The following is a 27,784-nucleotide window of genomic DNA, read 5'->3' as shown; positions in this document are numbered from 1 at the left end:
ATTGTTCTGACGGCCAGGGCAGGATCGTTTCCATCAGACAAACAGCATCGTGGCAGCAACTTTTAGGGTTTTCCGTACATTTCCTTACCTGGTCCACAAACTGCCAGGTAATTCCCCTGAAACACAGCAACCCAGCACAGAACACAGGAAGGCACGTTCAATTAAAGTTATTTATTGTAGGTTTTCTTTTTCTGGACTGACAAAGAGGGTTTCCCAGAGATCGGTAACACGACACAATGTTATACACCATATCACAACTAGTCCCTTCTCGCTTTATTAAGAACATAGTCATTTAAAAATATCTAAATATTTACATATTAATAAAACATATATACAGAAGATTGAGACGTTTTTACCTAAATATGGAATGATTTTCTTCTTTTTTTTTCTTTTTTTTTCTAATAAACCCTATAAAAAGATTTCTGAAGAAAGTCTGAACAGTAGTCACAGTAAGTAAACACCAACGCAATCTTCAAAATTTACAAAAACGCTGATTCCATCGCTGAAGTGTTACGATACGGACACACGGTGTGGGGGCACGGCTGCCCCCGCCCTATGCAGACAACTCCAAGCCATGAAGGAAGGAAAGACTCTGTTTTTTTTTTTTTTCTTTTTTCTTAAGGTTCGCAGTGCACATTCAATATATTCCACAGTTTTCCAGAAGACACGGTCATTCCTAAAAGCACATCGCTGGCGGGTGGGGAGGGCGGGCAGCCTGATTTCTCGGGTGCTGGGGGAACGCGCCCCCTCTGTGGGTGTTCAACAGCTTCCCAGAAACAGGCTTCAGGGGTTTTAAACCAGAAAGAAATCTTTAAATACTTTGAAGAAATAAAAAAAAACCATCCCACTCGGTAATAGCACTTCAGTTGAAACACTCAAAGGCCAAATAGTGTCAAAGGGGGGGGGGAAGATGCACCTAAAATACACAAAGGAAAACGAAACACAATGGTGAAGGCTCTAGCAATCTCTCCCTCGAATGGCAGGAAGCCCACTCAAACTCTCTGCTGATCGATAGGTGCTGTAGGTAAGACCTTCGAAACTTTTCCCCTATGTTTCTTAAAGTGAATTTAGTGCTGTTGAAAGGTGCAGAAGTGGCAGTTTGCACGGAGGAGGGCTGCGTACGATTTTCCCTTAGCCCTGACCTGAAAGGACCGATGCTTTCTGCCTCTAAGAGAGTGAATTCCTTGATCAATTCACTCATCTTAACTGCCGAGCCATCAATAGAGTGCGGGTCAAAAGGGGACTTTTTAAAATTTATTTTAAATATTGTCCCCAAGGGCAGTGGTCGCGAAATCACAGTGTGCAGACCCTCGCCCTGGAAATCAGCAAACTAAGCCGTTGTGAGACTGAGGTGGTAGGGAAAGCAAGGAGACCGTGCTCGAGAGGACCACACAGGGCATCTCCAGCTTGCTCGAGGAACAGCTTCTCCCTGCTACGTGTGCAGAAATGGGCGCTGCTGGTAGGAATCCTGCTCTTCTTCCTGCTAGATCCAGCCAGGACCTTTCAATTATAGCTGTGTATGACTGGCTATTTGCACTACGGGTCTCTAAAGAGAAGCAGCAGCCAGGAAAGGAAAAGTGGGTCTGCAGAAGAACAAGAGCAGGGCACTTCTACCACTCATCGAGCCCCCTGGGTTCGGGAAGGAGAGATGCCACCACGGTCCCCATGGAGGGGAAGTCATCCAGCTGTGTTCATCCACCTCTGCATAGCTTAAGATGAAACACGAGCACACAACCATGTGGGGAAGTACAACGGCAAAGGGAAAAACAAAGGCAAGAGAACGTCTTCAGGTAGAGTGGCTACCATCCTAATTAAATAACGGGTTAGATATGGAGGGCAATCATCTTTAATTAAGATGAGAACCGGCGAAACGACCTGGTGGTTTCGTGGCTTGAGGGTTCACGGAAAACGCGTGGAACAACACAAACTCGAAGGGAAAGCTGCACGGACGCCCACGTCCCGCAGGAGGCTGAAGGTCTCGCGCCGATCTTGCAGGAACGTTCCCCGAAGGAGAGGATGTTTTAGAACCGCTACCGTCACCGGTGTGGAGGTTAAACAGAAAAATCTGGGTGTGCATCGATCAGAGCATCCGTTGTGGTGTCAAAAAGGTTACCTGGAGGAAGAAGAGTTGGAGGAAATCAGTTTAAAAGGAAAACGTTTTTAAATGAAATTAGGCTAAAAGGAAGTAACATTTTTAAGATATCAGCTCAGTCCTCTGTTTAAAAAACAAAACAAAACAAAAAGCTGGAAATTATATATTTAGATTCTAATTCTAATTTGTGATGGGGCCAAACTGTTGGTGTACGTGCAGACAGCAGCTGCTGAAACCCATCTAGGGTAGAGCCCGACCAGCTAAAGAAAGCAAATTAAATGGATTTATTTTTATTAATGCTGAATTTGTGAGCAAAGTTTTTCACCGAAAAGGAAGGACGCCCCACTTGAGATGTGAAGCGCCGCGCTAGGCACAAACTGCTCCGCGCTGCTTCCCACTTTGAAGCTGCGTTTCTGAAGAAGTGAAAAAAGCACCCCGTGAATTTGAAACCCAGAGTGTGTATTTCTGGACGTTCTTTAGAAAAAAAAAAAAAACAAATGGGGAGGGGGGAAAAAAACCCACTCCACAGTAGTCTAAATGCATACGGCATAATAAAAAATGTAAAAAAAGAACAACAAAAAAACAGAGGTATGCCGGATGATTATATCCCGTCTTTGTAAGCCACTTTAAGGAGGTGTTTTTTTCTAAACAGCACAATGAAAGATGGACAGAAGAATTACAACGACAGCGCTAAGAACACAGGGCAAATAGGAGACAGACATCAATCAGTGCAGAAGGCAAACGCAACCCAATGAAAAGGGAAGGCTCACAATCAGGCACTGAAAGGATAAAGATTTATATTACAATAAAGGATTTATATTTCAGGTTTCGAAAAGTTTTTTTTTTTTATTCTTTTTGAAGTTTCGTTTTCTTGATGTTGTGTTTGGAGAGAAAAGGAGACAACCTGTACAGAATCGGCTCGTTGCTGTTTTCTTATCACTGGTTTCTTCCCGAAGAGATTGCTCTCATCTCCCGACAAAGCCGTATCACCCCTGGACCCGAGGATTGGGTTGTCACTGATTCTGCTTCTTTTAGGGATATCAAAATCGTTTCACACCTCAAAATTAGCCCCGGAGAAACTGTATGAAACCTTCAGCCCAGCTGTGGTCCAAAGCACAGGTATGAGGAGGGCTCCCTCCTGCCCTGGGCTGCGCGTTTCTTCCACATGTGATTTACAAGATGAGGATGCACGAGAAGGGTGTTGCAGCTGTCTTAAATTTGTTTCCATGTGCAGAACTTATGGGTTATATTTAAAAAATATCCAGATGCTTTATATAAACCGTAGACCAAACTGAAATGAGCTTTTCTGCAACGCCAACTCATACGGGAAGACTCCAAAAGCTGCCACGTCTTCATCCCGATAAAGACATATCCCACACCTTGCAGGTTCCCACATCAACGAGAAGCTAATCAGTCCTTCCAGCCACTCCACAGTAATTAGCCTGGGAGCTGTCTGATCTGTCTCAGCTCAGCTCTGGACACAGACTTCAGCTTAAGCAGCAGCCCGCGTTAGCACGTGCAGAAGCTGGAGCTATCGGAGTCCTGAGCTTTCCTAGGGTTTGTCAGAGACAACTCTTCTAGCATTTTCGTGAGCTTTATCTGTTATTCTGCCAAAGTTCCCGGCAAGTTTAACTGCTACAGTTCTTCCAATTTTCTTTAAACACCCTTCAATCATCAGCCTTCAGAGCGCAGGCACTCTCAGCATCTCGGGTGATTTTAAAACGGGAGCACGATTCTTGCTCTTGAAGTGCTAAAATATAATTGGGCAAAAACATCTCCCTTAGTTTTAGGAGAATGTACCAGCTACATTTTTTTTTTACAAGGCTTTTGAGTTGCAAAGGAGGGTTTTGGAAAGAAAACACCTCTTTTCTCCCCGGAGACCAGGATTTAGCTGCTTGTGGGCCCAGAAGGAGCAGATTCAAACCTGGCTGGAGGCACCTATGTAAATGAGCCACATTCAGAGCAGTTCTGGCACCAAAGACCAGGCTCCTCCAACCTTGAACGTAGCTGATCTGAACTTATTCCTTCTCCTATCAACTGTGAAGAGAGCTGGGAGCAAGCACGCTCCCAACGGAGGTGTCTCAGCTGAAATGCCAGCCATCCACAGGCTGCGATCTGAAAACGTGTGGGTTGAAGAACCGCAGCACCAAGAGCCCACGCATCCCCGGATCGTGTTTATAACCTCAGCGGGGTCACAGGTAGCCCTGACTGAGCAGAAAAGGCAGGTTGGAGAAATCTCAGTTCTCCTTTTTTTTTGCACCAACGCTTACCATTGATTTAATTGAGCTTTCACTTCTGAAATCTGTTCAGCTTGTGAAGACCAAGAGAGCAACCACCCGATGTTCATCACAAATGGCTCAAGTGACCTGATCCAGCCCGATTTCACCCCATTGCCACCCCATGCCAACCACTGATCGCTCCTGATCTGTCTCCTATGAGCGAGGGAGGCCCCCCGCACCAGGCATTGCACAAACACCATCAGCGAGGCTCTTCCCCGCTGAAATTTCAAGCTAAACAGAGAGAAGACAGCCGAATACGGCCCGCTAAAGCTCCCTGTCAGCAACACCCCCTATCAAAGCAGCTGTGCTAAGGCAGGGAAAGACCTCCATCAAAGTTCCATCCCACCTCTTTTGCGGCACTCCTCGATAGCAAGCATCTGTATTTTGGCTCTCCATCGTAATTACTGTCATTAGGCTGTCTGTATATCACTTTAAATCACTCGCTTCCAAGAGCAGTGTGACGTTGCATTGATACGTCCTATGAAGAGGCACTCGCACGCGCACATAATAATGGGTGTGAGTCAAAGGCTTGGCGTGCGGCCCGCCAGCATCGCCTCCCCCACCGATGCACATCGCACCGTGGTTTATCCAGGCGTCCTTCCCCGTGTAGTACGGAGAAATGCAAAAAAAACATTTCAGCTGGAGAAGCGTGTGCATGTGCAGATGTGATCAGACCATGCTGGTGGTGATTTGTTTGCAGGGTGGCCGGGGAGTTGGGTTCTCTGCCATGACCATCTTGCTCGCTTCCATCGCTAGCACGAGGGGCGAGAAGCAGCTGCGGAAAATCCAGTGACTCTGCGCCGTCATACGATTGCTCCAGCAATGCAAAGATAATGCTGCACAGCATTAGCGAGCTTTATTAGAGCCCTCTTTTGATGGAATTGCTTCCCGCGCTGATAAAGGAAGCAAACAGGATGTCCCTTGGAAGAGACCTCTCAAAGCAGAGCTTCCTGCGCCTGTTATCGCAACAGGGCCCTGAAATATTCACCGGCTGGCCAAGAAAGCAGCACGGCAGCTCCCGGCGAGCGTGTGCTCCCAGCCCCCGCTGGGTCCCTGCCAGAACCAGACTGTAGCTGCTTGTCCTCGCCGCTGCATCACTGCTCCTATTCCTTGGTAACTGCACGTGCTCTGACAGCAGGATTTCAACTGGGCGGCTGGCGGCTGCTGCTCTGGCCCCCAGCACGCAGTGGTGGTGGCTCATCCCTCCTTTTCCTTTGGTTTCGGCGGTGTTAGGCTGCATCCTTGTGAAATTACAGGGGAAATTACAGCCATGTCCCCACACTCTGGCTCCACGCAGTTTTGGGAGGATGGGAACTCTGTTCCGAACACCAGGGCAGTTATTAAATGAACTCTTAACGAGAGGATGTTTCAGAATTCGCTCTCAGCCTCTCTCGATTTTAACACGATGTGCAACAGCACACAAAAAATGTATATCCTGGCCCCCTCACTGCGCAGCCACATTGCTATTTAACAATTGCCAGGCTTTGAGGCAAGGTGCCTGCACTCCAAGAGAAAGTAAAACAACACTTAGCTATCATAACATATGCATATCGCATGCAATCTTTCTGTAAACCCAAGATCTTATTGCTACTGCCTTGCCCAACTGAACAGACAGTACAATAGGAATTACTGAGTCTGTTCCTACCAGTAACACTGTTCAGAACCCCCAAAACTCCCAGAAATACAAGGGATGAGCACAAGATCCTGTTTGGGATAAGAAGGGTGACTTACCGGCCTTATTAGCTTGGCTGCTGCCACGAACCTTGAGGTTTTATGAATATGAAATAGAGGAGGAAATTTTAAGATTCTGGTGCATTTGTTTTTTTAATACGGGGCGTTCAAAACGTAGATAGCTGGGTCCCGTGTGCAATTACCCGAATGTAGATGGCACGGCAGGATTACTGCAAACTGCTTGTGCACAATAAACAAACACAAACATTCGAAGCTGATAAAAATTTTAATGCATTTTACCTGTCTGTAGTAAAGAAATGTCCGGCTTCTCATCACAGTCAGTTGCCTCTGCTGATTACAAATATAAACAAGAAATGTCATTACTTTTACTGAATGCAGGAATGTGATTAAAGAGCTACATACTCTAGAGCGATTTTGCATTTTCTATCTACTTTCCTCAGCTGCAATTTGCTATCGCTCGGTTAAAAACTCACTGCTTGGAGGAAAAGGTCATATAATAAAAATGCAAACTTAGGAGAGGCTTTGGTATTAATAAGCAGTTGTGCCAGCAATGGGCTGCGGTAACGCTTGCTCCTTGTAAGGTTTCAGGACAGAAGAGGTCGATAAGGGGAGCTGCAATCATTTTATAAGATCGCATAGGAGAAATCCTGTTTGTTAAGCCTTCTAAGGCTTGCACTCCATCCTCCTGCAGCTGCCACCATCAGACACCCAAGGGAAAAGTAGGAACACTCCCATTTCTGCATCCAAACTTTCCGTGACCACAGGCAAGCTCGTTTGGGAAGAGAAAGATTTGCTAGGGCAGGAAGTCTTCAAAGGTACAGGTGGGCACGTAGCAGAACTACAACAGCAGGTAACCGTGCGGGCACACAGGCAATTACAGCGTACACACACACGTTTTTAACTCACGGCATGTGCGAGATCATTTGCCTTAATCTAGCCCACGGTAAAGGAAGGCTAAAAGCCTAATTTGTTCCTCTCCTGTTTGCCACGGGCCAAGGGAATGCATAAAGATGGTTCGTGTGGCTCCAGGGATGTGCAGCAACTTGTCAGGCTGTAGTACCCGTCAGTGTGTGTTTGAACCCCGAGTAAATTACAGGCATTTAATAGGAATTAGGTGCCTAACCCACACAATCCCCATTCAAAATCCCATTACCTTTGTCTTTTGACAATTCAGCACGATATTTAAGGCCTTTCAAACACAATGAGATCTTCAAGAGCCCTTAAGCAGGCTCGATGTGGTCATGAAGGTGAAGTCCCTTACACTGTACAGGTGCAGTGTGGTGGATGTACATCCAACCACCTCCGTTCCGTGCACATTTTCCATAGGCAACAAATTTAACCAAGGCTCTAGGTACCTTGAGCAACTTAGTGCAGGTCTCTCTTGACGCTAAGCTAACTGTCCTGGCCACCTTTATTATAGCTGTACCCAAGGATGTTGAGTTGTTCCCTTTACAAGGACATCATAAGATAAACTAATCCAGCTGCTGAGCTACATTAAACATCCTTTCCTCCAGCTACCCCCGGCTCTCCATCCCAGCAAGCTGCTCTCTTTCCTACTTGTGTGGAAGTCAGAGTTTTAGCTCTACGCTTTCCACTCACTTCTACAAAACTAGTTGAACTGAAGAATCACAGCATCAGCTAGGTAGGAAAAGACCTTTAGCATCATCTAGTTCAACCATCAACGTGACCTACCGAGTCCCACCACTAAACCATGCCCCTAAGCACCACGTCCACACTTCTCTTAAATACCTCCAGGGATGGGGACTCCACCATCTCCCTGGGCAGCCCATTCCAACCCCTTCTATGAAGAAATTCTTCCTAAAATCCAATGTAAAGTTCCCCTGGGCCAACTTGAGACTGTTTCCTTGTGTCCTATCATTTGTCACCTGAGAAAAGAGACCAACACCTCCTCGCTGCAGCCTCCTTTCAGGCAGCTGTAGGGAGCGATGAGGTCTCCCCTCAGCCTCCTCTCCTCCAGACCAAACAACCCCAATTCCCTCACTCGCTCCCCATAACTCTTTTCTTGTCCCTCCACTAGCTTTGCTGCTGGAAAACAGAATACAGAATAATAAGGAAACAGAGACAAACAAAAACCCTTAATATTAAACAGCTTTCCTCCCATGGATGGTTTAAATTGAGAGCTCTAACAAGTACAAGACACAGACCTGTAAGTTACTCTGATTGTGCCTTGAACCGATACCTTCTTCTGCTTCCTGTGAGAGGGCAGCACACTGAGCAGAAAGAAATTAAGTGCTTGCTACAGCTTATTGCAAAAAAATATTAATTTTGGAAAGAGTATGGAGCTCAATGAATGGGAAGAGGTTACACGATTCTCTGCCTCTGCGTTGGTTTGCATCAGGACTGGACTAACAGTGATGGAAGGACTGGAGGGAGGAGACACTGGTGAAATGAGTGACTAGGAAAAAAACAATAGGATATATACTTCTGGGCAAGAACTCATGGTCTGAGGCCAACTTGTAGCTATGGTACGAGGAACTACCTGCACCAAGTGGTTCTGCAGCATGGCATGCAAGAGATGAGACCATAAACAGCCCTGTGGGCTAAAGCGACCCAAGCTATGAAAATGGGGGAAGCAAGACATGACATGAGTGCTGGCAATAGGCTGACATCCCATGCCACCAGCTATGCTGTCCACTCCAGTGAGAGGTTTTCTGGAAGTCTCAGCAGCGACTCCTGAAGTAGCCCTAGAAACGTGGTTTTCTCTCTGCCTTATTGCCCTCCTCACACTTGGCTGAAGTTGAACTCAGAGGAAGGAGTCGCACAGAAACAAACGGAGGCTGGGAAGTGCTGGGCTTTCCGAAGATAAGGACTTGAGTTTCCAAATTTGCAGAAGCAGCTTTGTTGATAACAGATAACCTGGCCATTTTAATCTGGCACAAGAATGATATGGTGCTGATAGATGAGGTCCAGCTCACCGCTGATTGTTCCAGCCCTGTTCCTATTGCCAGCACAAACGTTCATATGGCCACAGCAGTCAGATCAAGTTAAAAACTGACAACGTGGCCACATGAATGCTTTTGCTGGTGCCAAGGAAGGGAGTGGGAACAAGACATGCACTTCTCAGTGGCTGTCCCAGTTTGTTTTATGACACTGGATGCATAGCCACAGTTTCAGGTGAAGTACAACCAACAAAGCTCCTGCTCACAAGTGCATGATAAACACTCTGACCTCCTAACATGGATGTAAAGCAACATCTTCTCCCCTTGCATTCCAAGCAGGAAAATTTTGCCTTCAACAACCACACCCAGGGCCTGCCAGCCAAACTTCACATGTCCTGAGCCAGCCTGCAAGACAAGGCAAGCAGGAACAGAGTCTGCTGTGGGAATTCTAACACTCTTTTCTGTCCTTTGCTTAGGTAGAGCTCAACAGCTACTGCAGAACAATCGTACTAATCATTTCCTTAGAGGCCTATATTTTTTCCTAAAAAACTGTTTAGCTTCTGGTGTCCATGTTTGTTAAGTGCACACCTGCTGGTTTGCTTCTTGGCCAGAAGTACAGGTATGCTCAGGGCTGGCAAGGTTATTGCAAGAGTAGCTCATTTTAATATCACTATCTTTATCTCAGATACTAGCCACAAAAGCAGTGTGTCACATCTTGGGCTTACATCCTACATCCTTCCTGGTCTTGTGTTTATTGCTAAGCAAAAGAGAAATCAACACAACCTCTAACATACATAGATACTGTATCAAAAACACAAACCAGGGAAATCAGAAGGATGAAGAGAAATAGAAAGCAAAACCCAAAAAACAACCAAGCCCCTCTACCCCCTCCCAAAACCTTACACAAGGCAATGGAAGCAGTGGAATGGAAGCACAAGGATGTGGGAGAAAAGGCAAATTTCCAAAAAGCCTGTAAGCATTTGTTCCTTCCTTCTTTCCCACTGTTTTACATTACAACAACGTAATATTAATTTTAAACAACACTTCAAGGATGAAACGTCATGGGATTGTAATTTAAATTAATCCTGCCTGAAAAGTTTCAGCGTGTTTTCCAGCACTGCTATGTTGTCCTTTGTTGTGTATGGCAATCAAAAGCTTCCAGGTTATGCACAAAGCAATCACTTTGCATGAGCAGCTCTTACCCTCGGTACTCCGGGAGCGTTAGTCACACAGCAGCAACTTCCCTGCCTATACAACGGGCAGATGCTACAGCATAATGGCTTATGTACTCTCTTCAAAACATAAAAAGGGAGGAAGAACTTACTGCAAGAGCTGCGTGGCCCCTGACCCGCTGCTTATTAAGGGATGAAGAGTTTAGGAATCAAAAGGCTTCCATACTACGTCTAGCGCAGAGGTGACATGAGCAGCAAGTCAGCTCCTTCTGATTTTGCCCTTCTTAGATCTTTATGCTAATGCTCCCTGGCTCTGTAACGCCACTGGCAAGGCCACCAGCCCCCAACCCACATCCTCTCTGTAGGGTGGAAAGACCACGCGGTGGGGAATGCCCCGAGTAAATTACGAGCTGATTTGCACAGTAATTCACACTGCTTTACAAGAGGAAACCTACACATCTTTTTTTTTTTTTTTTTCCTTTGACTTCCTTCCCTTCCAGGGCCACTTTGCATCCCGTGCCAGAAGCCAAGAAGCTTCTCTGCTGGGAGAAGGCAGATCTGGCACTCCGAAGCTGTGCCCCAGGACGCTGTGCTGCTGCCATGAAACGGGACTGATATTCAAGGCTGAGGGATATTATCATACTATTTAATTTTAATTATAACATCTGTTTGTAATGTTAACCTCGCAGTCTCTTCTCCCCTTTGTGACAGCCGACTTGTGAAATTTTGAGAAGACTGAACAAGGCCAATAAAAATTTAATGGAAGTGACAGCTTTATTCTCAGATCTAACAAATAAAAAAAAAAAAAAAAACTACCCAAGTCTCAGATCTCAGGCAATAATCTCAAAGAACTAAGAGAAAGCCAAAGCAAAAAATAAATAAATAAATAAATAAGAATATTTCTAGCTATGGAAAATATTGTCACTGATTCCGAACTTAAATGAATTTTTATTTGGCTTAGGATAACAACCTTTCAAAATCCACACAGGGGAACTATTTTCTAGAAAGCAGAATTTTAAAGTGGATTTTTTTTTATTATTAGCTTTCCAAGTAGGGAGCTTTTCCATCCCTAATTCTAGGAGATGAGCCAAACATGATAAATAAGGATGAAGCTGGACAGCATCTATCATCCAGTGATCATGATTTCAATTAATTTGGAAATCCTCGAGAGAATACACCCGACAGAGAGAGGTACAAAAAGCAGACCTATCCCACTCATTTGCTAGAATTCTTTCAAATTATTAATATCACTGAAAGCTAGAGCAGGATTTATGTTATCAGACTGAAATAATGTTTTACAGGATGAAGCAGACAGGGCTGCTCATGAATGCAGTGCCTTATTGCCTGGTTTGAAGTGAGAAACTAATCAGAGGATAGACTAAATGGCTCAGGGGAAGGCAAACAGAATGGAAAGCCTGCCCCTTGTCTCTTAAATACTTCTGCTGTTCAAATTTAGCACAACTCAGTGGTGACTAAAAAGTTGTTTTGTGGTTTCTGTGAAATAAATAGACCACCTTAAGCTTTTCCCAGATAAAGCCTGTGCATCGAAACAAACTCGAAACTGATTTAGATAAAGCAGCATGAGCAGCCAGCAGGGAGACAGGGTGGCTTAGAAAGTCTCAGATCAATCTAGCGTAATGCTGGCTCCAATTTGTTCTTCGGGCACCTCAGCCCAAGCCCACATGGCATGTTTCGGGGAGCAAGTGTAGACAAAGCTAAGAGAGGGTGACTGGGGAGTAGGGAAGTGAGGACACCTGCTTGGGGGTTTTTGGGTTCCTAAAAACAGCGTTTTGCAAGATGAAGGCTGGGAACATCTTTCCCCTAAGCAGCTCAAACCTCCCTCCGTAACTGTCCTCCTCTCCCATTTTGGTCTCGGCGAGTTACCCACAGCGCCGACAATTTTAGAAGGTTTCACAATGAATAGTTCACATTTGCATTGTTCCCACGCTGCCAGGTCTAAATCAGGCTAAGACTTCTGAGGGCTGTGAGACTGTGCTAGCAATCACCCCGTCTTTCCCTTGGCCCTGTGGACTTCCTTAGGGATCTCTTAATGGGCATTATAGGAAACAAAACAGACAGAGATGGACCCTTATTATCTTATTCACCCTCACTATACTCAGCCTCGCTTATTTTTCTTCACAGTCTTGCTCACGTACAAAGAATATCCTCTGCTTCGATTCTGCCATCCCAAGAAAGGACCAGAGATGGAAGTGGCCCTGTTTAAAAGGCAAAAGCAGAAGGGCATCGTCATTTTAATTAGTACCCTGCAGAGGCACCAAGAACAGCAAATAAAAACGGACGAAGGAAAACAAAAATCTAAACAAAATTAGGTCAATCCTCTTCCCTGAGGGATCTTCTGCAGACAACCCAAAGACCCTCCTTTCCCCACATCCCACGCTGTGCAATTCACCTTCCCAGAGCCTGCCATTGCACTTCCACCCTTCTGCCCAGGCAGCCTTTGCAAGGGGCAGAAATCAGTCCTGTTGTACACCCTCAGTGAGCTGACACTGCCTTTAAGGAGATTACCTTGTGTCCCTCTCTCCTCCCACCCCAATGTGCACAAGAAGCCCTTTTTAAGGCTAGGGGTTTGCTGCTCTGCTCAGGGAAGCTTGTGCTACTGAATTATTTGTATTCCCCCCACTGCCCTGTGGTGCTTCTGTCTCTGGGTGCTCCTCATTTTCTTTAGTTTTATGCTTTTCCCTCCTGGCATTAACAGAGCTGTGGATAAAGAATTCAGATGCCAGCGTGTGTTTGGGCAGAAAATGCTGGTTCTCTGACACACGGAGCCAGAGAGAAATGTCTTTGCCTTTTCCTGCAGTCTATCTCACCTCCCCATAACTAGTGGGACCACTGCATCCCCTGCTGAGCCATTGAATTTCCCATTTCTCAACCCATGGATGCTAACAGGCACTTAATTGTGGTGAGGGGGAGAAGGGAAGAGGGGAAAAGGCAGGCAGGAACACATGATAACGGTGAAGGAACATGTTTAAGGACATTGGCACAGGTGATGCACCTCAGACAGTGAAGTCAGATGCTCCAAGGGAGAGAGGGGCAGGAAATATGACCAAAAGAGAGCCTTAAGAGACACCAGAAGGGAAAAGTAGGAAGCATGAAGAAAGCCCCTTGTAGGATAGGAGGCCTGAAGATGGGAAGGAGACTAGTTCAGGTTTGGAAACTAATTAAACAGCTCTCAATCAGTGATATTGCTTTTGGATTCCTGTGAACTCCACAGGGGATTTTGGGACTGCACATCACTGCAACGGAGAGCTCATGGGCATGACCTGGAGGCTCTCAGGGTGGATGCTTCAAACTGTGCCTTCCCTGCACGGGGAGCTCTGTCAGGCCGGTCCCAGGCTGTCCTGCACGTTCCTCTGCAAAGCTGAGCAGCTTTGCTGCAAATCCCTGCCTAAATTACCTGTTACTCACTGCTGGCACGCTCACTCCTATGCTTTGGTAGGTCCTCACAGGCACAACCAGCGTGGGATGGGGTTTTTTTTGGTACAGTGATGCTGGTTCTTTCGCAAGGAGTGTGAGAAAACTCCTCTCTCCTTCCAGAGACACAGAGTTTGGAGGGAAAGGTAACTTGGGTTATGTCCTAACAGTACGGTAAGTGGCTTGGAAGGCCAAATAACAGGGAATTTAACAACTTCTACCCACAGCCCTGGCTGGATCAGCTAGTTTATGACTCAAATCCTATAAAACGCTGGGAAGAATGCTCATAGATACATGGGTTAACTCTTAGGTTGCCCTGTGTGGGATCAGGAGTTGGACTCAGTGATCCTCGTGGCTCCCTTCCACTTCAGGATATGATTCTAAGAAGTTTTTGGTTGCTAATGGAAAGAGGTTGGAGACAACATTGAAAAAGATTTTTAAAAAGCTGCAAAGAGTGCTCCTAAACGTGTCACCCTGTACTAGAAACCTGCTAAAACCTGAGAGGTCAAATTTTTATAGAATGACCGTGTACAACAGTTACAGTCACCAAGAAAAGGCTCTCAGATTTTAATTTTACACTCACATGGTTTTTCTTTATATTTTTATACATACCTGAGCCTCTTTTTAATCGTCTTCTTGCCAGTTTAATTTGATCCTGAAGAATCTGGACCCAGTCCCTGGGACCAGGAAGTTTATCCACGTGGTTCGCCGTGCAGTATTTTTCTGTGAAGACTGAAATAAAAAGACACCAGGTTTTTCAAACATGCCACCACAACTGGGGAAAGGAGGCTGAAGATTACAAACAAACTGCATCAAATCATCAGCTTAACTAAGAGCATTTCAATGGTCAAGTCTAGGATTGCAAGGACAGGGTCAAACTCAATGTTTCACTAAATAAGTACTTTAAAACGAGTCTCCAGATGTGGCAGGCATTTCTAAATGCTGCCTTCCATTGGGTATAAGTAGAGAACTGAACTTCTGGTCATTTGGTGGCCTCTCAGACTTGTATCTAAGTCAGCAAGCAAGCTGTTGAAAGACACAGGTCCTAGCACCGCAGAAATCTCAACAGTTCTCATACTGCCAAGCTGGATGGAACAGAACTTTTATAAAGCTACTAAAAAAACAGATTTGATTGAGAAAAATAAATATCATATAGGTCTAGTTTTATATTTTTGTAAAAATAGTACATGTATGAACAACATAGCCCTTCATTCCATATACAAAAGGAAATTCTGTGCCATATTTACAACAAACCAAACAATTTAGGAAATTATAAATGTAGCGAAACTGATGCAATTGATTTTCATCACACGATCGAGGTGTGTGCAAAGGCAACGAGAGCAAAAATAGAAAAAACGCCATGGCTGTTAGCATTGCTGTTGTAGTCCTGGGCTTAGTCCTCAGAGCCAACTGTCCACTAATGACCAGCAAAGAAAGAAAGAAAACTGGTCCCAGCTGAAGGAATTTGTAATCCTTGGGAAGAAATGTCACACAAATAGGGTGGAGAAGCACGCAGCAAAAACTGTTCATTTCAGAATCCTTATGCACAGACTTTTGAAGCAGTGCTAGCTGCTAAGTACAAAGGGACCCAGAGTAATCACACCCTCCCAATTCTTTTCATGTTAACAACTTCACAAAACCATTGCATTGAAGGCATTAACAATATTTTTCTCTGCAGCCTGGCCCGACTCAGGAGGTTTCCCAGATAAGTCAGTACAGCCCCGTACATTGCCAGTGTCCGATTTGCAACACTTCACAAGCTCCTCGAAGGCAGAAATGCTCTTTCCTTCCTGAATTCATACGGTCCCTGATACAATGGGAGCCTGACTGATGCCTTAAGACTCCTACTTCAAACGTGGGAGAGAACTTTGTGTTTGTGACCAGGGCCTGGGGACAACGTGGGACACCAGGCTGTCCCCAGGCCACCCTCCAAATGTGGAAGTGGATTTTTGACTATTGCTTGCTGCTGGCTGCATGGGTAAAGAGGGTACAGCAGCCTCGGAGAACAAGAGTGGGAATGGAATAGGAAGGAGGCAGACGTGGGACCTCACCTCTCCGGTCCATCTGAGCTGTACCTCACTGTGCCATAAATCTCCCCAGCAGATCTGATCACAGCTCATTACTTCTGCAGGAGCAGACCTTCGTGCAGGGCTGGACTTCTCGGCAGGAACGTAAAGGAAAAAAAAAACAACCAACCACTTCTGATCTGTCCCCCTCCCTCCTCTGAGCGCTAAGGGAAAGATTGATGCAGCTCACAAGGGAAATTGATTGCCCGGGAGAAGCACTGCAACTGATTCAACAAGTGCCACTGAATATCCAAAGTCAAAAGGGAGAATTTATTCCTGGCTAATCATCCTGTTACAGAGGTGTTAAATTACCCGTAAGGATGGCAGTTAAAATGTTTTCAGACAAGGAGAGCAATTTTCAAGCAAACAGTCTCTCCTTTAAGTTCCCTGCTCATTTCTGTCATGAATGTAGCCTTTTTTTTTTTTCCCTACTTTTGTGTCTGTGTCATGGAGAAGGACTAAAAGCGCCACTAAAGGATATCTGGTAGAGGAATGTCCTAATGAAATAATGCAAACAACATGGTGTTGTTCTCATGGAGATTTCATACTGGCTCAGTCATTTCTTGGAATAAATGAAACCACAGTGCTCGATAGCCCAGCTCTTTGAGGGGAAAAACGGTGCCATTGGAGCCAGGCTGAGTAAAGATCCTCAGATGCCCTCAGCATCTTCCTCCATCACAGCTTTTAGGACGGGGCTCCCCTACCAGGGATCACGCACTAGCGTTTGGGCAATCCTGTAAATGCCACTAAAGATCACTGTTCTTACAGCGGTACCTAGCAGTACCACCACAGACAAAATTCATCTGTTGAAACTCCTCCTCCTCCCCTTCCTCCTCTCTGGGGCCAAGGGAAGAGGTTAAACCAAGCTTCGGGATTTGCGCTGGCAACATGAGCTCAGCTGCTGACAAACACTGATCTCTGCAGTGGGTGACAACTGCTATTTTAATAGTGCCACTGCATCAACTCAGAAACATTTTTTTCTTACAACAGTGCCACTCCAAGTATTTTATTTTATTTCTTTTAAGTAATTTTGAACTCCTTTCTCTTCCACTTAACTTATTTATTAGAGCTTTTAGGGAAGAATGAGATACAGATGGAGTGAATTCAACTGCAAATTTTCACAGATTATTGATCTCTAGAAAAACAGGTAGTGTTTATAATTGAACCCTAATTATAGGCAGAACTGTAAGAAAGCCTGCCAGAAACTCTGCAAGATGCATTAGCACTATGACATAACCACTTTATTACAGCATTGCACAGGTTGAAAGGGACTCCTGGACGTCTCCATGTCTAACCTGATGCTTGAAGCACACCCAAGTAGATTGTGATGCTCTGGACCATGTCCAGTCAAATTCTGGATACCTCACGGGATGGAGATCCTGCAGCCTCTCTGAGCTCCCGTTCCACTGTTTGACCACCCTTGTGCTGAAAAAGCTTCTTACGTCACGTTGAAATTTTTCCCTGTGTCCAATGCCTCTTGTGCCTCTGAGAGGAGTCTGACTCCGTCTTCTCTATGCCATCCCTCTAGGTAGTTGTGGACAGCCATGTGGTTTCTCCTGAACCTTCTCTTCTCCAGGCTGACTGAAACAGTTCTCTCAGCCTCTTCTCATTTGCCACCTTGTGTATCTGCTTCACCACTTACCTGTTTCAATCCTACAATAGTCCTGGTGGCCAGCCACTGGACTCACTCTAGTATGTCAAGGTCTTTCTTGCATGGGGAGGGGGCCTGAAGCTACACACAGCACTGGCTGCAAAAGGTTCCCCTGCCTCCTTTTGCTGCTAATGTGATTACAGAAGCTCTTCTCATTGCATTGTTTGTAATAGATTACCAATCTGTTGGATTGGTAAACTCATGACAAGTCAAGGGCCCTAGAATAAGCCCTATTTTCCAACACAGCCTTTTTGCAACCTGGGTATTTTTCTTCCATATGCAATTTCATACAGTCATAGAACATCTTGGGTTGGAAGGAACCTTAAAGATCATCTAGTTCCATCCCTACTTCCATGGGCAGGGATGCTACCCATTAGATCAGGTTGCCCAAAGCCCCATCCAGCCTGGTCTTGAACACCTCCAGGGTCGGGGCAGCCACAGCTTCTCTGGGCAAAACAGTGTTTACCAAACAGTGGAATCCAATCCAGAGTCTCTGATGTAATACCAGCTCTTTACATGTTGTGATCACAGTGTTTGACAGTAGATATTTCCTTCTGGAACCCAGAAAGCAGTGGTTGCTAACAAAAACACCCGGCATAAGGTCACACCAACTAAGAAACTTGCTCCCAGTTCAACCACCACAGCTCTTATGTGCACCAAGCTCATCTCTTGGCCCCAGTAAAATCTCCCCCTATCTCTCCCCAGTCCAGCCACCAACTATTAAACTATTTACAGAGCAGACACAGTCAGATGCCGAGAAGCCTCAGAATTTTGACTGAAGACGAACAGTTTCGCCATCATTATGTTTTCAATATTTCCTTGTGTCGCTGATATCCAGGAAAAAAGAATTCTTAACCAGAACATTGAGATTCCAACCTTAGAGTCTGACTTCGGAAACTGGGATCATTGGCTTAAACTTAACACAAGCTGTCCCTGTAGAATCTATTTTTAACAAGTGAATGAAAGGGAATAAAAATAAGACTGCATATTTTAATAGACCTAATGAACGTCAGGAAGTCTAATCCCGTTACATTCTCCTTAGCTGCAAACGTGGTCTAATTACACATACGAAAGTAAGCAAAAACATACCTTTTATTGCACCCACAATATTTTGGTCTAGTCCTTTTCGGTTGTCATTGAGCCCTCTTTTCCTTTTGCCATTTGGTAAAGAGTTAGCCAAAGTCTTGTCATCAAAAAATGCACAGACCAGCTTCCTAAAGAGCAGACTTCCTGAGCGAGTGTAGTTTGATAATATAGAGTCCAGCTGAGATTTCGGCATGAAGACGTCAAAGCCTTCTGCAAGTTGCACTTCTGGCTACCAAAAGAAGATGAATGTTTTAATTAAAATAGCATTCAAACACATTATTTTACTTCAATCATGCATCTGGCGAGATTTACAATCACTTCAATAATCAAACCATGAATCTTCTTCCAGCTATTCAGCACCCCATTCAGCACCTACTTCATTGAAATCAAACCCCATCAGTGAATGAGAACCTTAGAAGGCAAATCAAATAATCACACTTCTGTCTGGCCACTGTAAGAGTTAACAATCACTGACATTATTTCAAGGCGTACAGCTAACAAAAAGAAAAGAGATACCTTTCAATATTGGATACTAATTACAAACCAGAGGATCATCCCGGAGCAATATTCCTATACAAAGCTTTTTGGACATTTATCTCCCCGTTTTATGGACCTGTTTCACTGCCAAATGATGCAGATTAGCATGCTGCGAGGCAGCCAGGCGCTTCCAGGAAGGACAACGGCAGGGCCAGCAGTCCATTCCACGCAGCTTCCCAAGAGGGCTTCTAGAGCAAACACAGCCCGTGCAAAGTAGAGGATGACTTAGAGGTTGTCTCTGTAGCCAGTGCTTGCTGATTAGCTACTTCTCCCTCAGTTTCATATCCCCCAAACGCAGCCTCAGAACAGAATGATGTCATATACATAGATTATTTCAACGCAAAACAAAAGCAAACAACAAAAACAACCAACAACCCTCTGTGATAAATCACAGAGATTTATGTGACTTCCAGAAAGGGAGGTGGAGGGGCTGAAGAAGGAAAAATCATGCCGTATTACACACGACTCATCTCAAGCACACTTTGGGCCAAAGCAGACAAAGGCCTTTGAGGAAGTCCCCTCTCTGGGAGTTTTTTTGCTGCCCCTGTCTGTACAAATCAGAAATTACACGAACATTTATAGCATTTTCTTCTATGACTACCACGCGATGCTTCCACAAGGTGCCTGTATGGAAAAATTGTATATCTAGAATGAAGATGCATCGTGAAAAGAATATATGTTTTAAGATATTATCTGGAAGTTGGAAAGGGGTAAAAAAAAATAATTAAAATCTGTGGTCATGATGTGAGCAAATAACAACGTTACAGCCTTATTCCTAACAACTTGCTCTTTTTTTTTTTTTTCCTTGCATGAAAATACATTCACCAGCGAGGGTGTATTTTCAAAAACGTTTACAGAACAAGAGCAAATGCCAGCCTGCATCAAATCACCTGCAAACTTCTTGAGTCTAGATAGAAGAAATGGCTGCCACTCGCAGAAGGATTTGGCTGTGTAACTCTTTTCCCATGGATTTTTAAAATCAATATCAAGAGAGTTACAGCAAACAGTACTTCCAAAGCATACACAATGTACATTGTGTGATACACATGAAACTGAAGATCACACACATTGCCTTTGGAAACCAGGATGAACATTCTTAAAATATGCAGATAGTAAGGAAAAAGTCGGAAAAATGCGTAATATTTTCAGCTTGTTCAGGACAAAAAGTTTTTTGTCCGTGTTACTCTATTTGACAATCGTCTGATGTAGGTGGGTTTTATATTTTACTTCTAAAGTTTCTGGTGATGAAGAATTTCAAGCGTAAATAAACGTGGGCCAAGTTTACTACTTGTGAAAAATTCTACTTCACGTTAATCAAAAACCAGAATGTAGTTGTCATGGTGATGAAGGTATCCTACCCTATTTTTGCTACTTTGGTCTTGGGTCTTACAATTGCAATTTAAGATGACCTCGATGATACAAGCAGGCTAGAACAGACAAGTCATTCTCACTAATACAGCCGCAAAATACAGTTGAGACCTCACCTCTGCATCATCATAAAGGAGTCAATATTACTTTAGTTTTGATCTTTTTATATTAAATATATTAATTTCTATGTAAGTGAAAGAATTTGAGGGAAAAATACTGATTCTTGGTTTCCTTTAGTAGCAAATTGTTTTTCAATCCAAGACAATCAGTATCTAATTGAACGCGATGATCATTTAGAATGTGCTTTCTCAAAAGGAAAAGCATTTGTTATAATGATCCTGGCCTAAGAAACCGGTGTGTAAACTACTCCTGTACAATGAAATAAATAAGAGCTGAATACCAATGCTAGAATTAGCAGGTAGCGAATTAGAGTTAATCCTAGACATTTCAGTAGGTCGTACTATTTAGATTAGAAATGATTAGATTATAAATGAAACCTCCTAACAGTAAAACAAACACAAGAAAATTTATCTAGTAACAGATCATTACGTTTAAAAAATGGGTTATCTGATTTGTGGGCCAGATTAAGGGTTGACCTCACTGAGCCAAACGCAGACTTTTTCCATCTCCATAAGCAGCAGTGTTTCATCTTAGCAAATCTCAACTAACTGCACTGGTTTGGGTCACGTAGCCCCATTTTTATATAAATGAAGCTGGGATCTTCACTTGAGATGTTGACAGCAAGCTGAACACGAGCCAGCACTGTACCCTGGCAGCCAGGAGGGCCAACAGCACCCTGGGGTGCCTCAGGCACGGCATGGCCAGCTGGGCGAGGGGAGGGATTGCTCTGCGCTGGGGTGGCCTCACCTCCAGTGCTGTGTGTGGGTTTGGGTGCCACGGTATCAAAAGGACATAAAACTATTATAGAGTGTCCAAAGGAGGGCTACAAAGATGGGGCAGGGTCTAGAGGACAAGACTGAGTGACTCAGGTCCCTTGGTGTGTTCAGCCCCGAGCAGAGCAGGCCGAGGGGAGGCCTCATGGCGGCCTGCAGCTCCCTCACGAGGGGAGCGGAGGGGCAGGTGCTGAGCTCTGCTCTCTGGGGACAGCGACAGGACCCGAGGGAACGGCATGGAGCTGGGACAGGGGAGGGTCAGGCTGGTGTTAGGGAAAGGTTCTGCACCCAGAGGTGGTTGGGCACTGGGACAGGCTCCCCAGGACAGTGGGCACAGCCCCGAGCTTGTCAGAGTTCAAAAAGTGTTTGGATACTGCCCTCAGACACATGGGTCCTCTGTGGAGTCAGGAGTTGGAGTTGATGATCTCTAGCGGTCCCTTCCAGCTCAGGGTGTTCTATGATTCTGTGATCACCTTAAAGTTCAATTAATGTTGGAAAAATAACAGCGGCAGCAGCATTTGTGTATGACCCACAACGCATGCAATATTGTAAAGAGAACGCTAATTTATGGTGCCGTGTAAAATGTCTTTCAGTTTCTTTAAGCACTCAGACATGCTGGTTGTGAGCACGCTAGAGATGCTTAGGACTAAATAGAAAAACATAATACCACCATTCAGTCTGAAAGAAATGACTTTATTTAGCCTTTTCAAAATGTTTAAGGTCACATTTTATTTTCACTGTTAAATATATCTGTTTTCAGAACTCGACTGTTTTCTTTCCAAAGGCAAAACAAAATCAATTTGTTTGTCTTGGGGTTCTGGCTCTGTAAATGTATTCAAACAACTGCTGTGGCAAACGGGGGCCAAAGCACGGGAGGGCAGATGAAGATCTGATTTATGAACCACATGCTTTCTGTTCTTTTTTTAAGTTCAAATTGGCACCTACAAAGGATTGTGTCCAGCACTGAAACACATTCATAAGGCCAAATTAAATTCCATTGCAAGCACAAAACTGTTTTCAAAACTGTGTTTCAAACTGAAAAGAGTGCCACAAGCGAAGACAAATTACAAGCAGAAATCACGTATTGGAGCTAAATGACAAGTCCCTCCCCAAACACATTCCTTCAGACATTATTAAGCATCATACAACAAAAGCTTTGAAAAAGCATCAAACTAGTTACTTTATATCACCACACAGACTCTATGGCATGAGACTGCAATCTAATTAGTGGTGTGGCTTGCATCTATATAACTGAATTATCATGACTACTCTCTTTTATTATTAGTTCCCACTTTCAGAAAGGTAGAACATTATCTGCAGCATTGTTTTCATTTACGCTTATTGATACTGAATTTAATTATGTTTTTCTATCTCACAGTACTTAGGAAATTGGAAACTGCCTTCTCAAAATTAAAAATGTATTAGAGAAATTAATGATCAGTTTACTCATCAGTGAACTGTTCAGACTACATCTGTTTGGTCATTAAACAAAGCCAATCAGCCACCAGATACATGAAATTTCTATCAATGCATACATGTTATGTGAATCAAGAAAATATGCTTACTGCCATTTTATATGTGACAAGTACATGTTTTAAAAGCAGCAAATTTGGGCCCCTTTAATCGCAGGGACATCATCAACAGTGCCAAGGCCTTTATCTAGCAGCCACAGCAATGAAACTGAAGAACCCAATTCAAAGACAGGTATGAACTTTATGGAGGCGAGGAGCCCTCTGAGGTCAGCAGGACCAGCCAGGCATTCAGTGAAGCACATCTAGGCAGGATAAGGGCTTATGTGTGGACTACTTGAATTAATCAACAAATAACAGGGTTGTGAATCGTTATACACAGAGCACTTTCCACAGCTCCTGATCTCATGGTGGCTCTTGGCAACAGGACAGGTAAAGAAAAGCAATTTTCCACTGCAAGCTCAGACAACAGGAAGCCTTGAATTCAAGACCAAACTTCATGTTCATGAAAAACAAAAACAACAACAACAACAAAAAATACCCAATTTTTTTAATCAGCCCTCTCCATGTCAAACTCTACTGCCTCCATCAAATCTACCCAAGTCTTTCTTGTTTATTCTTGCAAGAAGAGGAAATCCATTTCAAGCTGACATGAGTACAGATTCTCCCAAATTAGCGCTTTAAACACATGTGATTCAATGTACTGAAATATAACTTACATCTGATGAAGTTGATTCAAGGATAATTCCAAATCCTGAAACAGGGGTTTCTGAATTTAGGGGAGGTTCAACTGCTTGCAGATTTGATCTTTCAGAGTTTACTGACAGCTTCTTTTCATTCTCTGCAGTGCTGGTTTTCTTATTCATGGTAATTGGTTCAACAGTTTTGAGGGGTAGTTTTTTCTTTTTATTCCTCTTTCTTGATATTGTTGACTTTTGTGCACAAATCAGAGGAACAGGAGGCTGCTGTCTGTTTTGAGTTCCAACTGAATGAAAAAAAAGTAATGAATTAAATTTATAGACAAAGAAACATGCATAACCACACAGACACACCATTAAACTACAGGCATACTGAACTCATCTTCTGGATAAATGGTACAGTTTTCAGTGCTGTTTGTGCATGTGGAACAGTTACATTTTATCACCTTTGCATAATTTTCCAATCTGTACAATGGGGATAATGACACTGAGCTCCACTATGAGGAATTTCAAGACATATTGATGAACAGTTTTAGGAAAATCAGGAATACGTGGCTCTTCCTCCTAGTGTCCACTGGGTGGTTAGTGACATAAAAGGCTCAAGCAACGATTAATTTGTATACTCTTGAATGACTGAGAATCTCATTGTCTTTGAGCATCTTTTCTTGATAAAATAACACAAGAGCTAATGCAATTACAGTTATTTTTCTGAATGTAGTCACCAAGTTAATTAGCTCAGCAAGAACATTTCAAGTACCATTATGTCAAGAATGAGTGAAAACACTATTCAATAGTTTAATTTCTAGGAAAAAAAACGAACCCCAAGTTGGATCAGTTTGTTTTGCTCGTACACAGAAACTGACAGGTCATGTATTACATTTGAAACCCAAGAGACCGTATTTTATAATTATTGATATTTTGCATTTTCTAATACCCACTATCATTTGTATAAATGAAGGCACCAATCCTGAACCCGTATCAACATGACCGAGTCCTCCAGCAGAACATCATGCAGATACAATGACTTGTATTAATACTTAATAAGATCAAGGGGAAAACCAAAAAAAACCTAGACAAAGTGCTAGACATCTATGTTTCACCATATGCAAATCAAGCTCATTCAAGCTATAAGTGAACTACCAAGGGTGCTCACCTACAAAACTCAGGGAAAAAAAAACAAACCTTCTGATACTGTTTATTAAATTATTTCTGTGGTATTTAATTTCTAATAAGGACTCACAGTGCTGTAGTTTATAGTTTATCATTTAGACAGAAGGGTGCGTGAATACCAAAAGAAGTGATTACACTTTCACATACACATTTGCATTTTCCATTTTTTCTTTTATCAACAAAAATACCAAACTTTTTTTTTTTCTCTGCAAAACCACTTTTTCCTATGCACACCAGAAACTATGAACCTGGTCTTTTCATCAAGAGATTCACTAATTAACAAAGTTTTTATATTGTAAATACATAATGAATAAGAAATGTTCCTGCTATTGAGGAGCCAGCTCTTCTGGCATCAACTCCACAAGTAATTTTTAATCATGCACGTAATTTCAATAAAATCAGCACAACTGTGTAAAGAAATCCCTATCCCAGAAAATATTGTAAAACTGGGCCTTCGTGTACTTTGTAAATTGACGACTTTTTGAAAATCATTTTCATTTGCATCAAGAGATATTACAAAACCTGCCTGATCCTCCCCTTAGCTCACTGAAGCACTACACACTGTGGATACAAGGAGTTTAGTCAGCCCTTCACTCCACCCATATTTCAGGTAATTGCTCAATGCTCTCTTTTCTTACAGGGTTGTTATCCAGCTGCTGTAAGAAAAACCTCCATGGATCCACTCCCTATCGCTCAACAATGGATGGGGAGCTCAGCTGAAAAATCTCCAATGCCTTCAACTCCTCGTTAGTATTAACACCACCATTTACGAAGCACAGAGGCTGCGAGCTTCATGGCAGCCTACAATCACCCACCTAACTCCCAGCTGCCAGTCTCGTTATCTCTCTGGCTCTAGCGCTCTTCTAGCTCTGCACTGTTCTAATTCAGCTCCTAACCTAGCAGAAACCTAGCCCCCAAAGTCTTCACCCGTGAACAGATTTCGGCTAGTTCAGCTAGTAGAAATAGCTTAGTACAGGAAATGGTAGACCAGGCTGAAGAAGGGTGGAGGCCACAAGACGCAGCAGCTAGCTCAGCTTAGGCTATTGCAGAGCTGCAACTTGCAAGATCTTTGAATGAAGAAGTGCTATCCCATAACTTTGGGTTGTCTTCCAAACTTGTTTTGGTTTTGTTTATCTTCCCTTAGATTAGTGGACTAGGTAATAACAGGCAAAGTAGCATTTGGCACCTCTGAACAAATCCACACAAACCAGGGTTAGTTGTGGCGTATTAACCCACCTACTCATCTCCCACTAGTAGAGTGTCTAACCACATTATTATTTTTGTAATTCAGCTTCAAAAGGTTCTTACAAGTTCACATCCCATGTTACAGAAAAAGTAAAAATTACACTTCCACACAGCCTGTGAAAATTTGACTTTGAACAACGTGTCAAAACCCAACCAACCAACCAAAAAGAAACAGTCCAGGTTGCCCAGGTTTTGCTGAATGTCCAGATAGATTTCTGTCTTAACAGACTATTTTTCCTAACAAGAAGATGCTAGACATGGACACAGATGGATGGGACCAGTCTTTATACCTGCTTGAATCTGCATCAATTTCCTCATGGTCTTGAGCTCTTGAAGGATAGCCTGTAGAGTTGACTGGCAATTGCACGTGCAGCAGCTTGGTCCAATTGATGAATTCACGATTGGGATTTCTCCTGAAAGAGAGAGGAAGGAAATACGTGAGAGGCGACAGAACCCCTACAAACCCACGCAAACAAAAAATACCAGCGGGAATCCGAAACTGTTATCACTATACCTGACTGTGAAATTAGATCCAAAGCAAAAGAGCAAATAATTTTCACCGTGGTCCCTTTTAAGAGGAAGAGGATGCTAAGTTTTACCCAATTACTAGCACGCGCAATTATATACAGTAAAGGATGCAATGGTACATGGGCTGGAGAAGACTGCTCGGAGCGTGAATACAATGCACTCCTCACAGCGGGGCTCTCTATTGTTAGGCTAGTTCATCTTGAATAACAATAGCACCAAACCTCATTATAAACACACTCACTTTATCACACACAAAAAAGCCCATCTCCCAGAGCAGCCTTACAAAGAATGAAGACAGGCTGCGTAATAAAGGTTTATACTGCACATTAAATGAGGGCCTACGGATGTTTAAACTGCTTGAATGTTACATGCGATTCTTTGCCACACGAAGAATTGAGAATGAAAATAAAATCCTCTATTCAGAGAATGAGACACGCACACAAAAAAAACAACAAACCAAAACAAAATGGAAAAAAAAAAAAAACAGAATAGAAAAAAAAATCACCAGCAAGAAAAGCTTTCAGATTTCCTCCTGTTTGCTAGTGTGGAATTGTTTTCTGGGGCATGTTTTCCAGCACTCTGACCTATGGGATGGCTTTTCCATAGTTTCCTCTTGAAGCTTAATATAGTAGTTCAACAGATAACCCTTTTCTAGTAATTCTTACTACTGTTTAACTAAATTCACATACTTTCCAAATGCTGTTGTTACCTGCCTTGCCTTCCGAGAGTTTGGCACCGTAGGTCTTGAATTAGGCTGTAAGAGTTCAGAGTTCTCCAGCTTTACCTGAACAGTTACATCCCGTGCCTTAGTTTAAAATACTATATGCTTTAATATTGCCAATAAAAAATACAAAATCCAACCAAACACCTAGCAGTGCCTGCTTGCAGCTGAGGCCAGATGGAACACACCTCCCTTCGTTTCAGAAAGCTCGGTGTCATTTAAATTGATGGCTGTTTTACTGCTCATCAAAGCATGCAAGAGGAGGGATGCTCATTTTGTGAAGACACACACAAATGGATCTAACAAAAATCATCTCCCTTGGTGTCACATGTGGTGGACTTCAGAGAGCGTGTTTCCCTTTTTCTTCCATATTCTGACAGTTATCAGGTGCCCTTTTATCATTACTTAGCTAAAGCGAACATAAGCAACTCATTTAATCTTCGCTCGTAAACCCTTCCATTTTTCATTATTACTTTTGCTTTCCTCTGAAGCCAAACGGGTTTATTAATACCTTTCTGGGTTTGGTTTGCATTCTTTTCATCAGGGCTGCAGTGAGGTCAGACCCACGCACATCCTCTGACTTCAACCCTCATTTTCAACAGCTGAAAATCTGGCCACTGCTAGGCTGGTCCCACCCTTTCTTAGTTCTTCCAACGTGCCCCTCATTCCTCAAAATTCCCTTCCCAGGTACTTATTCCTTGTCCCATTCAGTCTGTCAGACCTTACGTGTCATTTATCAGACTTAAGAAAGCTGGTGCTTTTTTCTCCCAGAGGTGAGTTACTTC

General features: G+C 43.5%; 1 protein-coding gene across 5 annotated transcripts in view; it reads right to left on the bottom strand.

The window, feature by feature from the left end:
• Positions 1 to 156: 156 nt before the first annotated feature.
• Positions 157 to 27,784, bottom strand: part of BEND7 (BEN domain containing 7) — a 46,410-nt gene continuing 18,782 nt past the window's right edge. For 3 of the 5 annotated variants that reach the window (XM_068670010.1, XM_068670009.1, XM_068670007.1), the window contains 7 exons: positions 26,041 to 26,163; positions 23,357 to 23,622; positions 18,374 to 18,599; positions 14,180 to 14,299; positions 12,292 to 12,351; positions 6,343 to 6,393; positions 157 to 2,113 (listed from right to left, as the gene is read on the bottom strand). In XM_068670010.1, the coding sequence (XP_068526111.1) occupies positions 2,052 to 2,113; positions 6,343 to 6,393; positions 12,292 to 12,351; positions 14,180 to 14,299; positions 18,374 to 18,599; positions 23,357 to 23,622; positions 26,041 to 26,163 (908 nt within the window). In that variant the 3' untranslated portion in view covers positions 157 to 2,051. Of the gene's footprint in view, positions 2,114 to 6,342; positions 6,394 to 12,240; positions 12,352 to 14,179; positions 14,300 to 18,373; positions 18,600 to 23,356; positions 23,623 to 26,040; positions 26,164 to 27,784 lie in introns of all 5 variants that reach the window. The other 2 variants (XR_011092126.1, XM_068670008.1) reach the window with 2 other exon arrangements.

The sequence above is a fragment of the Anas acuta genome, chromosome 1 (assembly GCF_963932015.1).
Source record: "Anas acuta chromosome 1, bAnaAcu1.1, whole genome shotgun sequence".
Taxonomy (NCBI): domain Eukaryota; kingdom Metazoa; phylum Chordata; class Aves; order Anseriformes; family Anatidae; genus Anas; species Anas acuta.
This window is presented reverse-complemented; position numbering and strand designations above follow the sequence as displayed.